A 12414-nucleotide genomic window follows, 5' to 3' on the forward strand; every position below is an offset into this window, starting at 1 on the left:
TTCAAAAAACTTCAAAATTTCAATGGAAATATTGTCGCTCTGGCACTAAATTTAACTGAGCGATTTCCACGCTCGACGCAATTTTTCTCTCCGCCTTTTTTGGTCAAACTCGATCAGTGCGTAAGCCAAGTTTGTTTCCTTCATGCTTAGAAATTTAGGAAAAATAATTTATAATTTGTTGATTGCTAACAATTCACTTGAAAACAATTGTTTTTATTAAAACTTTACAATAAAATTCTAATATTTTTTTTTCTAAAGCACGGTCTACTTGTTGCAGGGAGCCTTAGCCTTTTTTACTTTAATTTTTTAAAATTTTAGTAAAAAAAAAACACCTAAGATATCTATGCAGAATGTTATTTGTGAATGAATCTCGTTTAAAGTGTAAATTCAATTTTGTTTAAAATATAAAAATATTGGTTCAAATATTCAGGTTTTTTTATATTTATATTTTTTTCAAGTCATTTTCAAATCTAAACTATTAGATCACATTCAACGAACGAAATATATTCTTCTCGGGTTTCGCACAACTGTCAGATTCAAGCGACGAATGAAATTTGTTTACCAACACGAAACGTGCAATCCAAAAACGCGTGTGAAATCGGCGCCGAAGTGAATTAAAATTGAAATTAATTTTTGAGTCAGTTTTTCACGCGGAAACTTTTTCCTAAACCATGGAGGCTGAGCCAGTAATTGCGGCGGAGCCCGCCGTGGAAGAGTCCAAGCAGGAGGTGGAAAAGGTCGTCCCCGAGGAACCCGTTGAAAGTGCGCCCAAAAAGAGTGACGAATTTGCTTACCTCGATGCGGCCGGCTTTTCCTCGGAGCGATTTAAAATTGAGATTAAGAATTTGCCCAAATATTACGGGATTAATGTGAGTAGATTTTGGTGTGGTTTGTAGAGGAGTTTTGATTGGTTTTGCTTTCAGGAAATGAAAAAGTTGCTCAACGTTAAGCTTTCGCTGGCGACCAACAAGATCAAGATCATGCGTCCGGGTTGTCCGTTTTTGTTCGTTTGCTTCCGGGACGACTCGGAACGGCAGGCGGCCATCAAGGCAATTGACGGGTACACCTGGAAGGGTAAGAAGTTGCAGGCCCTCGAGGCGAAACCTTCGCCGGATCCGTTGGTTAAGCGGCGGAATGAATCCACGAAGCCGGACGGAGTTGTATCGGTTAAGAAGCGCCGTACGCTGGAGGAATCGGTCACGGCACTGGCTTATTTGAGTTACGAGGACCAGCTAAAGCAGAAGCAGTCGGAGATGCACAACGTGTTGAAAGGGTTTGGTGATGAAGTTTGGAAGAGTTGTCCTACGCTGCGGTCTTTCATTGAGCAGAAGAGGAAGGAGCACGATGGGCTGCCTTGCAAGTTGGAGGACATTCGGGGTTCGCCGCAGGTTGACGGGTATCGGAACAAGTGCGAGTTTTCGATCGGGAAGGATGGACAGGGCGAGGTGAGGGTTGGGTTTCGTGTGGGAAGCTACTCGAATGGGTTTTTGGAGGTTGAATCGCCGGATCAGTTGAAGCACATTTCGGAGAAGATGAAGTCGACTGTGAAGCTGTTTGAAGAGTTTGTGCAAAAGTCGGAGTATGAAGTGTACAGCCCGGAGACGTACAAGGGATATTTCCGTCAGCTGACTGTGAGGACGTCGAACGCGACCGGACAAGTGATGGTGGTCATCGGAATCCATCCGCAGGAGCTTGGAGAGGAAAAGTTGTCTGAATTGCGGTCATCGCTGGTCAGTTGGTTCACCTCGGAGAAGGCTAAAGAGATCGGAATCAGCTCAATTTACTTTCAAACGATTGAAAAGTTCAAATCTGGCCAGAACGCTCATCCGACGACCCATCTGTGGGGCGAAACGCACATCATCGAGGAAATTCACGGGTTGAAGTTCCGCGTTAGCCCGCAGGCCTTTTTCCAAATCAACACTCCGAGCGCGGAGATCCTTTACCAAACGGCGATCGACCTGGCCGGTACGACCAAGCAAACCAGCATTCTGGACATTTGCTGCGGAACCGGCACGATCGGGCTGTGCTTCGCCAAGCACTGCAAGCAGGTTCTGGGTGTGGAAATCGTGGCCGAAGCCATCGCGGATGCCACGCACAACGCAAAGGAGAACGGGATTGAAAATTGCAAGTTTTACACCGGAAATGCGGACGACTTGATCACGTCGCTGGTGAGGAACGCTAACGTTCAAAAAGACGAGGATCTGGTGGCGATTGTGGATCCACCGCGTGCGGGACTTCGTGAGTTTTCGCTTAAATTACTAAATTTCATATAAACTATCAACACGATCTCTCTTCCAGATATTCGCTCCATCACGCAGCTGCGCAACGCTCGCGGCCTGAACCGGCTGATCTACGTGTCCTGTTCGCCGCAGAGCGCCGTCAAGAACTGGGCCGACCTGATGCGTCCCCGGTCGAAGGTTATGCGCGGCGGGCCGTTCATGCCGAAGCGTGCCATTCCGGTGGATCTGTTTCCGCACACGCCCCACGCCGAGTTGATTGTGCTGTTCGAGCGGGAACCGGAGCAGGACGAGGAGGAGGAGGAGGAGCAGAAGAAGGACGAGACTGAGAAGGTGGAAGAGAAGGAGGAAGGTAAGGTTGAGGGTGGGGACAAAGCGGCTGAAGTTGTTGCTGAAGCGAAGGTTTGAACATCGATGATGTTTTTGGGGAAAGTGAATAATTTTGAAATAACGAAACATTGATCAATTTGAAGGAGCCATTTTTATTTACGCCGAAAAATACTTATAAACTAAATCAGGAACATTTAAATCGCGTAAACTCTCACGTAATCCACCAGCAGCGTACTGTTCGCATTCCACGTCGGATACCAATCGCCCCGCGCATTCCAAAACGTGTACATCGCCTTCACCGACAAATCCTTCCACGGCTTTTCCGGAAACAGATGAAAATCGTAATGACCCCCAACGCCCACCCCCAAGCTAACGTAAAACTCCTTATCGAACGGCGCCATCCGATTCCCGCTAAGCTTCCACAAGTTCGCAATCTGCGGCTTCGTCGCGACCATCTCCTCGTAAAAACCACTCCCCTCCGGAACAATATGGCAGTACGTTTCCTTGTCCACCTCCATAAAAATCCCCTCCGGACTCCAAGTTAGCGCAAACTCGTGAAATTGGTCACTCCAGTTGGGTGGCCGCGTGAGGGTGCACATTTTGGAGCAGCGCAGCGGTTCGGCGTTGTTGAGGATGAGACCTCCGGAGAGTTGGTTCCGCAGACGGGGTCCACCCGGGGAGTAGGCCACTCGCATTAGACCGGAAGCGTACTCGTCACGGCCGTAGAATTCGTTGCTCGGGCGGAGGTAGAGCTCTGGAAATAAAGTGGGTAAATGAAATGAAAACTTCTCGTTTGAAAATAAATATAAAATTAAAAGCCGATTTTAAAAAAAATATTTTTTTAACAGCTATACTTTTTTGAAAGCCCTCTACCCTGTGTTAAAAATGAGTGATAGAAAAAACTATCATTTGATTATTCTTGTACCGAAATATCAAAGGAGATAGCGACCGTTTCTATAGGTTGTGAGTTTTCTTTTTTTTAATATCGTGATTGTTAGCAAGAGATTTTTTTTCTATCACTCCTTCTCTGTTCCGTGTTCCGCACACTCGTCGAAGATTGTTTTGTTTTCTCAGAAAACCGCAATGAATGAACGCGAGAGCACGACCACTTATAACATCGTTTGTTTTGTGGCGTCTTCTGTTGCTATGTTGATTGTGAGAAAGAATAAGGAATGTCACTCAGAATTTTGTAAACACAAGGTAGAGAATGATGATTATTGATGAGTCGCTGAGAACTGAAAGTATAATATTTTTATAACCGTGGCCGTGCCTAAGAAATATTGAAAGAATTTATTTTTATCTTTTTGAAAACATACCCGCTGAGAAATTTCACGCCCCGATCGGCCTTTGTCAGCCCGAAAAAATATATAAGAAATATTAACTAAAACGTTGCGATGCAAATTTTTGGACATTTTTGTGAAATCCTTTCCGCGAATGTAATTTTGCACCTAAAAATTTGAAAATTAATAAAACATTCTATGATTTACAATTTTTTTTTATTGAACACTACTTTTGAATGTATGACAAAAGGTTGAAAGACATAAGGCCGAATAGACAAAAGGTTGAATGACAAGATGTGGAATGGACAAAATGTCGAAAAGACAGTTGGTCGAAATCAGTGTTTTTCAAGGTGCCTTTAAAAATGATTTTCAAAATTGTTCCAAAAGTCTCAAATGGAAAGTACCACAGCTTTTATTTTTCATATTAGTGAATTTAATTTTAAAGAATGCAAAAACTAGCAGAAATACTACAGATATTTTTTCAAAGAATTTAAGTACATCTGGAGTTTTTTGTAAAAAGGTCCAATAAACTCAATTTTCAGTTTTTGCTTTTTTGTGTTCTCTAATACCCCTTACTCAAGGTGGTTTGAAAAACACCCAAAAAGCAAAAACTGGAAATTTGGTTTATTGGACCTTTTCAAAAAAACTCTAGAATCTTTGAAATATGTTCTGGCTTTTTAACATTACACTTTTTAAGAAATCTCTCTATGTTTGAAAGAATTGTAAACTCACAAAAAAACTGAAACAAGTATAATGTGTGTATAATGAATATAACAATATGTTTGAATTAAAAATCTCGCAAACCTATATAAACATGAACAGTTAATGTTTAGAGAATGAATTAACTCATACAAATATTACAGAATCCTTTAAATACGTTTTAGTTTAGTCTGTTCATACTTGAAAGAATGGAATTCTCTAAAAACAAACTGGAACAAATATAAATTAATTTGAAAGCACTGAAATAATTACAGAAATATTACAGAAACAAGAAGACAAAAAAACTTTTTGGACTTGTTTAAATTCAGCCATTTTCTCGTAAAACTATTTAAAACAGTACTCATGTTTGAAAGAACGAAAAAAACTCACAAAAACTGAAAAAAAGAAATAATTTATTCGGAAATATGCTTGTATTGAAAAAAATGTTAAAAAATCTATTCAAAGTATTTTGTAGTAATTTGAATATTTAAAAAAAGCTATAAAACAGTGATAATCCAAAAAAAAAAGAAACATTTGATACCCACATTGCAAGTTATACAAATTTGAGTAATTTTTGAAAATCGGTATTTTGTGAAAATTTTAGTATTTTATTCCAAAAACTCTGAAACAGTGATAATGCTTATCAAATTTAGAATCGTTTGATACCCATATTGCAAATTATGAAAAAATTTAGTATTTAAAAAAGAAACGGCATTTTGTGAAAATTTTAGGGTTGCATACCAAGAACTCTAAAACAGCGAACACGCAATTTTAAGTATTAAGGGGTTACATACATGTAAATCGACAATAAAGTCAGAGGTTGGTGTGAGCACACACTTAATTTTATTTAAAATCTTTTTTCATGGCATCAAAATATATTTTTTCATTTATTATCAAAACAAATTAGTAGACATTTGGTTGTATCATTGCCGAGATATAGCTATTTGAAGTTATCAGTTTCAAAAAACGGGTGCCAAGATATCTCAACACTGCCTTGACCAAATCGGCTCAAAATCCTGTGTGCATGACGAAGGCCGATTTAAAAAAAAAAAAAAAAACTCATTGTAAAAAAAGATAAAAGTATATTTTTGTTTTTCATATAAAAAATTGTCAGTTTTTGATTTTTGTATTTTTTTAAAGCAAAATTTCAAAATCGGGCTTCGTCATGCGCACGGGATCTGTTTTGGGAGTCTTCACCCCTAATTTCAGCAAATTTGGTCCATCCCATCTCGAGATATCGTGACACCCGTAAATCAACTTGGTGTTTCGAGAAAAACGCTCAGAAAGTTTGACAGTCCGCTTTGCACATGGCAAAATTTTTACCGTAAATCGTCTCTTACTCAGTTTAATCATAAAATATCTTTATGAAACTTTCAGGAGTGATTAAAAATCATCTTTTTTAGTGGATTCAATAAATTTTTTGTAATATGAAAATTTGTGATTTTCTACATGTATGTAACCCCTTAAATAACAAACGGTATTTTGTAATTTTTTTGAGTACCAAAACTAAGAACCTTCCTACATTATCAAAACAAATATTTTCTTAGCTTTAATAGTTCCGTAGTAACATTTTAATAGGGCGAATCTGCATTTGTAAACAAGCAGTCTATCCCTTTCGCTCAAGTGACAGTTCACGTCAAGTAAGAGAGGGATAGACTGCTTGTTTACAAACGCAGATTCGCCCTATTGAACTGTTACTACGGAGTTTAACAGGATATGGCTTCAATTAGTTGATTTTAGTAAGATATTTTAAAAGAGTTATCGTCGATAAAGTTAAAAGATTATCACATTTCGATAACAATAACGATAGTGTAAATGATTATAGTCATCGTTATCGAACCTCAATAATTTTATCGTAGACAATCTTGCAGATAACCTTTTCTGCACGCAAAAAAAAAAGTTTTACGCTCAACCTGTACGAAGTTTGATTTAACAAAAAGTTTGTTGAATGTTATCAACATTAGTTTAAAATTAAATTTTAAATATTTTGTATTTGTACAAAGTGTACTGCCGTTCTACGCATAATTGTCCCATGTTCGAAAAAGTGCAACTGAGAAAAACGCGATTGAAATTTTTCGATCGATTTCTGTGTTTCTACGCATAATTGTCCCGTGGGTTCCTATTCGCCCTATGTGTCCCTAATTGCCTCAGTTAGCAGTGTATCACTCTTATTTGTGATCCTCTTGCTAAACAACAAGTAAACACGACATAATGCTACATAAAACTAATGATTCCGTATAAGAAAATACTTGGTGGGACAATTATGCGTAGAAGTTAAACGATGGGACAAACAGACTTGATGTTGTTTTCAATGAGTTTCCGAACAAAGTACCCGATTTTATGTGTTTTTCTTAAAGTATACGACAAACTAAACTTAAAAATGTTAAGAAGTCAAAATCGTCCAAAAATGACATGGGACAATTATGCGTAGAACGGCAGTGTAAGTATGCTAAAAAAATCGTCATCTAAACATAATTTTGACCCAATTCATACCTCAAAAATATTTGCAAAAAATATACTCACGTGGAAATATCCAATCTCCCTTCGGCAACTTTGCCCTAATCACCACCCTCCCGTACATGAACTTGAACGAGTTGAACGTCGATATCTGCGCCGACAGCGCCGGCGGTATCATATCAAAGTCAATCTTCCGATCCCGGATGCAATCCCGCGAGTTCAACACGCCCGTACACTCCGCGGCAAACATAAACTTGGTGTTGGTCGAGCCCGGGCCAAACTTGCTCTCGAACAGGGTCGGCTTGATGGCGAGTTTCCCCTCCCGGACCTGGATGTTCTCGTCGAAGTCGGCGTACACGACGAACTCGTTGTCCGGATCCGAGCCGAAGCGATTTTCGATGCGCCACTTTTGTTCGTTCAGGGAGCGACCTTCGAACGTTTCCTCGAAGATCAGCTTGCCGCTGCACACTTTGCGACCGTTGACGAGGGTTCGCGCTCGATCGCACTCTTTGTAGCCCAGCTCTTCGGCGCTGGTTTGCGTTGAGATTGTCCGAGTTCGGATCAGGGGTGGGGATTGGAACTCTTTGGATTCGTAATCGAACGGTCCTAGTGGCACGTACGTATCCGGATCTACGCCTTTCGTTCGCCGTTCGTTGTTTTTGTACACAAACGGAGGCAGCGTCGTTGACGTAGTCGTTTTCCGACCTCCTCCGCCAACCCCCGGCGTAGGCCCGGTAAACCTGGTGACCTCATACGTGCCATAGTTCCCACGGTACGTCACGCCGTTGTGCGTAATCACCGTCTTGTAGTAGATCGTATCGCCGACCTTCAACTCGGCCTTCCGGTCGACGAACACGAAGCGGCCGTTCCGGGGCTGAGTCAGCGTCTTGGCCCAACGGCCAATCTCGTACTCGTCCTCGAAACGGTGGTTCAGCTTGGCGTGGAATCCGAACAGAGTGATCCCCGCTTCTTCAGGGATCCAAGCGATCAAACCACGCGGTTGGTACACCTCGAAGCGTGGCTTTGGTGGACGGTAGCGGGAAGATCTTCGGGGAGTGGAATCTACTAGAGCACTACCGATGAATATTAAAAGCACAAATTGTAGTTGGAGCCGCGCGGGCATCTTGAGCTCGGTTTGAAGGTCGCGATCGTACTGACAGGAATGAGTAAGAATTCCGAGGAGTTCGGATATCGCCGGATTTCCCGAGTGTTCAAGCTTGCACATGGCCCAGTGCATCTTATTCAGCTACTCGACCAATGAGAAGTTGATGTGCTTTGAGACTCCCAAACACTTTTTATTAATTAGCCGTTATCGATACGATCAGCGTGCTAAGCGGCGCGCCTGGCAGATTATAGTAGATCGTGGGAATGTTCGTTGAGACAATGTGCGCGCGAGAAAGCATTGACATGCATGCGGTTGAGATTGTTGTTTTAAGCAATGTTTTGTTAATAATTAGAAAAAGAACTTTTGTTACATGTGATTATACTCCATACATCACAACAGTTACGATTCACAGAGTTCTAAGTATTGATTTAAAAGTAAAAGAAAAGAAAATTTTAAATTTCCAGAAGAATTTCCATATTTTAATAAAAAAGTTTTTGGAATATGCATTATGCAGAAGAAGAAATTTCTTTTTTGCGTTCCTGTAATCTAAACGCAGGGAATGCAGTTTAAATTGTTTCAAGGGGTGACATAAACTTTAAAACATATTTGCAACTGCCTTGAATACTGTTTATTTAAAGTTGATTCATACTTTTCCTTCAAGTCTGTTTTGGTTTGATTACAAAAATCCAAACAAAACTTTTTTTTCACAAAAAACACTGCAAAATAATGATCTCAAGCCAATATTGTTTTTGTCTTATAAATAAACACTACTTAACAATAGATTGTATAAGAATGAGATTTTTTTGCTTTTTTTAACAATATTTTCTTTTTGCTCCTTTTTTAGAATAAATATGGCCTAAGTTACTGACGAAAAAATGACAAAATATCAATGAATGTATAGAAATATTTTTCTGAAGTTTCATGACATTTAATAACAGAACGTTCTACCATATTGCTCTATTGTTGGCATTCTTTCTCTACTAACACATATCTTTCAAAAAAAATGAAAAATATGAAAATAAACGAAGATTATAAAGTCGGTCAAAATCAAGTTTTTGTAAGAAAAAGTTATTTGAAAAATGGTTAATTTTTTTTGAGTGAAACTTTTTTTCTGAATAGTCCTAATTGTAATATTGTAGAGTTCAGGGAAACACATCCGGTTAATCCGGTGCTAACATTTCAATGACACAATGATAATTTATTAACAACGGCTTACTACGATTAGAATACAACCCAGAATACAATACCACCCTAACCATAACATAAAACTTGGTCGAAGACACCAAATCGATTGGATTTTCGAATGTGTTCGTAGCACTTTTCTATGAACATCCCTCAAATGGAGACTTTTACGAAAAAACTAATGATGAAAAATGGCTTATTTAGACATAAGGAATCGATGGAAAAAGTTTTTTACACTCGCTTTTTAGTTTGACACCCCTTTGACACGGAGTTCACACACACTACCAACCTTTTGTTTTGATAGTGTGCGTGAGTGCAGTGTAAAAAGTGACAGTTCTTTTTTTTCCTTTGCTATGTCAGAGCACTGTCAGTTCGTCACTTTTTAGTTTGTTTTTGTCACACCAACGGGGTACAAACTAAAAAGTTTCATACGAAAAAGTGACCAACCACCGGGGGTTGCGTGTAGTATCGTTTAACTTCACTGGGCTCGCCATGTGGTGCCAGCAAATGTAGAGGAAAATATATTTTCAGATGTGGTGGTTTTTTTTTAACTATTTTTAGATGTGGTGTTTTTTTTACTGTGAACAATGTTTGATTCAATTATAATTTATTTTGATAAAAATATAAAAAAATGCTAGAATGCACTCAGCCAAAACAAAGTTTAAAATATATATGGTTCGCATATGAACGAAATCATTTGTAAAAAATATAAATATTATAAGAATGCCATATAAATATTGGATTTTATATGGAAAACCCATTAATTTGTATAAGTAGCAGGCCAAGGGTGCATGATACTGATGATACTCGTCGGTTGACACATCCAGGCGAGGAACATCCTGGAAGGAGCCCAACTACATCCGTAGTGCTGGACAAAACAGCATGGCTCTGGTTCCTTGCAAGTGTCCTATTTTCTTACCTCCACGTTGGCTTGGTTTAGTCATCATGATGACAAGGTGTAACCTAGCTGGTGGCCTGTGGAAACGACTCGTAAACCTTTGACCAGCGAGGGTCAGAGTAGAGACGGCTAGAAGAAAGGGGCGCGTCAATGTGGGAAAGGGAAGTAATTTGTGATTGTAGACGGTATTGTTTGGATTCGCAGTATGTTGAGTCAACTGCTATGGATGTACCTGAGCATCGCAGAACGGGGTTTCTCTTCTTTCCATTTAAACTAACAGCTATCTTCTGTTTATTTTGTTTCACTGATTTTCTTGAACGGCTTCTGTTTACTATCCTCCATTTGATTTCGATTTTACTTATTTGATTCTCTTATTTCTTAACACTTTTCCACTCTATTTTACCAATTGATGCTGCTGTAACAAACTGTCTGCTTTCCCTTAATTTGGCAGCGATGTCAATTTTGTTTATCATGTGCATTTTCTTTATCTATTTGAATAATTTCTAATTTCTACTATCTTTCTTTTACTATTGATTCTTTACATAGTATATTTCCTTCACTGTCCATTGTTTTGAAACTTCACCTTTTTCTTAAGCAAGTGAGGTTCGAGCCCTTACTCAATTTATGGAATGATTAAAGGATTAACACAAATATTACTATTGTATTTTTGATAAACTTTTCTAAAATGCTTAGGACCAAAATATTGTAACAAAACACCGCGACAAAAGAAATAGCAACAGATAAACACGACTCAACAATAGGGAAGATTTCAGGAGAAAACAATACACAGTAAAATAACAACTTGTTTTTGAATTCAAACTAAAAACAAAACAGTTTTTGCTTTAATGAAAGTTGATAGGCACACAATGAATGGTTAGGCGCTTATACTTACATCAAACCCTACGTAATGTACCACCCCAGGCCGAGTTAAAATGTGTAACCGGAAAAGAAGGTGTGTATGCCTGGCACGAACACTCAAAGCGTGTTCTAGCGTGCTGCTCGTACTGACTCAGAGCAAGGGTGAGATGTAGGTGTAAGGGCAGTGCGTGTTCGTCGGGAACCTAGTGCATAAGATCGGTCAAGGCCCGTTCTTACACTGAAAATTGCGAATTGCGAAAGCCCATTAATTTGTATAAGTTAATCACATGAATTTTATAAGGTTACACCAAGCGTGATTTTCAAAAGAACACCTTATATTTTTTCCATAGAATAACCTCATAGATAATCTATGTTTTGGTAATGAATTCGAAAAACTTATGGCTTTCATACGTAAAAAGCATTATTTGTTTAAGTTTTCCCTATGAATTACGAAATGTATATGAGAAACTTCTGAAAGCAATGAATATTGCTCATATTGCTAATGGATATTCTTTGACCGTATTACGTTTATAAGGTTCAACTTATGGACGCCATATACACTGTAACTGAAAATCACACTTTGCTGAGTTCGTTTTCGCACTTTTTCATAAGATTTTTTCAGTTCAACTACGATTACACTTTTTTGTGTAATCGCAGTCGAACTGAAAAAATCGTATGAAAAAGTGCGAAAACGAACTCAGCAAAGTGTGATTTTCAGTTACAGTGTAGTCTTTTTGCTGAGTGTGTTATGAATATCGTCAAATTATTTAAAAGTTTCATGCCAAAATTATTCCAAATTGCCACAAAACTACACAAATCTGGCATCCCTTTCCCAAGCGCATGCGCAAAACAGTAAACACAGCTCGAACTGTCAAAATATTGAACGAACAGACAGAACAGAGGCAGAGGGTGAAAAAAGTTGGTGAAAATTCCCATCCGGGAGAAGCGACGACGTTCCTGTTCTGCTCCGCGCCGTGAGTCTCTTTCAGTGGGTTCCTGGTTTCCCGGGGCCGATCAATCTGTATCCGAAAGTGTGTGTCCATCCCTACAAGTAAGCGATTTGTGTGTGAAATTAAATGTTTGTGATGTTCGTTTGAGTTGCATGAAAATGATGTTCATTTTGATTTTTTTTTATTCCACCAAACCATAGAAAAGAAATCTCCTGCATGACTTTATTTTCGCTTTCCGTCCCCGTTTTTGTTTCTGTGTGAGCTTGAAATCTTTAATGAGAGTAGAAGCGACTAAATGCTAGGCTAGAAACGATGACTGCACGGACTCTAGGCTAGGAACCTGCCCTGCCTCGAGAACTTGCCAAGTGTCAAAGTGCAGTCTTTCGATATTGACTGGTCTGGTCTCGCCCTCTTCAGA

At 39.2% G+C, this 12414-nt stretch overlaps 3 protein-coding genes across 3 annotated transcripts in view; 2 read left to right on the plus strand and 1 right to left on the minus strand.

Annotated features, from left to right (window-relative positions):
• Positions 1-548: 548 nt before the first annotated feature.
• Positions 549-2709, plus strand: LOC120422202 (tRNA (uracil-5-)-methyltransferase homolog A). Its single transcript, XM_039585584.2, has 3 exons — positions 549-869; positions 924-2238; positions 2299-2709. The coding sequence occupies exons 1-3, from the start codon at positions 672-674 to the stop codon at positions 2643-2645; spliced, it is 1860 nt and encodes a 619-aa protein (XP_039441518.1). The 5' UTR covers positions 549-671; the 3' UTR covers positions 2646-2709.
• LOC120422204 (beta-1,3-glucan-binding protein 2-like) lies at positions 2657-8470 on the minus strand. The gene is made up of 2 exons (XM_039585585.2): positions 7070-8470; positions 2657-3321 (listed from the first exon to the last, which is right to left on the minus strand). The coding sequence occupies exons 1-2, from the start codon at positions 8238-8240 to the stop codon at positions 2762-2764; spliced, it is 1731 nt and encodes a 576-aa protein (XP_039441519.1). The 5' UTR covers positions 8241-8470; the 3' UTR covers positions 2657-2761.
• A 3486-nt stretch (positions 8471-11956) lies between these two features.
• The window catches only part of LOC120422205 (zinc finger protein OZF-like), a 45751-nt gene continuing 45293 nt past the window's right edge, over positions 11957-12414 (plus strand). The window contains exon 1 of the mRNA XM_039585586.2: positions 11957-12097. The gene's annotated coding sequence lies outside the window, so the exon portion shown is untranslated. The remainder of the gene's footprint in view (positions 12098-12414) is intronic.

The sequence above is a fragment of the Culex pipiens genome, chromosome 2 (genome assembly GCF_016801865.2).
Source record: "Culex pipiens pallens isolate TS chromosome 2, TS_CPP_V2, whole genome shotgun sequence".
NCBI classification, from domain to species: domain Eukaryota; kingdom Metazoa; phylum Arthropoda; class Insecta; order Diptera; family Culicidae; genus Culex; species Culex pipiens.

Bases quoted from the DNA above. Each gene is read 5' to 3' on its own strand.
- LOC120422202 (XM_039585584.2), top strand. From the start codon at position 672: ATGGAGGCTGAGCCAGTAATTGCGGCGGAGCCCGCCGTGGAAGAGTCC. The intron at 870-923 runs GTGAGTAGATTT...TTTTGCTTTCAG, and splicing joins CCAAATATTACGGGATTAAT to GAAATGAAAAAGTTGCTCAA. The intron at 2,239-2,298 runs GTGAGTTTTCGC...TCTCTCTTCCAG, and splicing joins TCCACCGCGTGCGGGACTTC to ATATTCGCTCCATCACGCAG.
- LOC120422204 (XM_039585585.2), bottom strand. From the start codon at position 8,240: ATGCACTGGGCCATGTGCAAGCTTGAACACTCGGGAAATCCGGCGATA. The intron at 3,322-7,069 runs GTGAGTATATTT...CTTTATTTCCAG, and splicing joins GGGAGATTGGATATTTCCAC to AGCTCTACCTCCGCCCGAGC.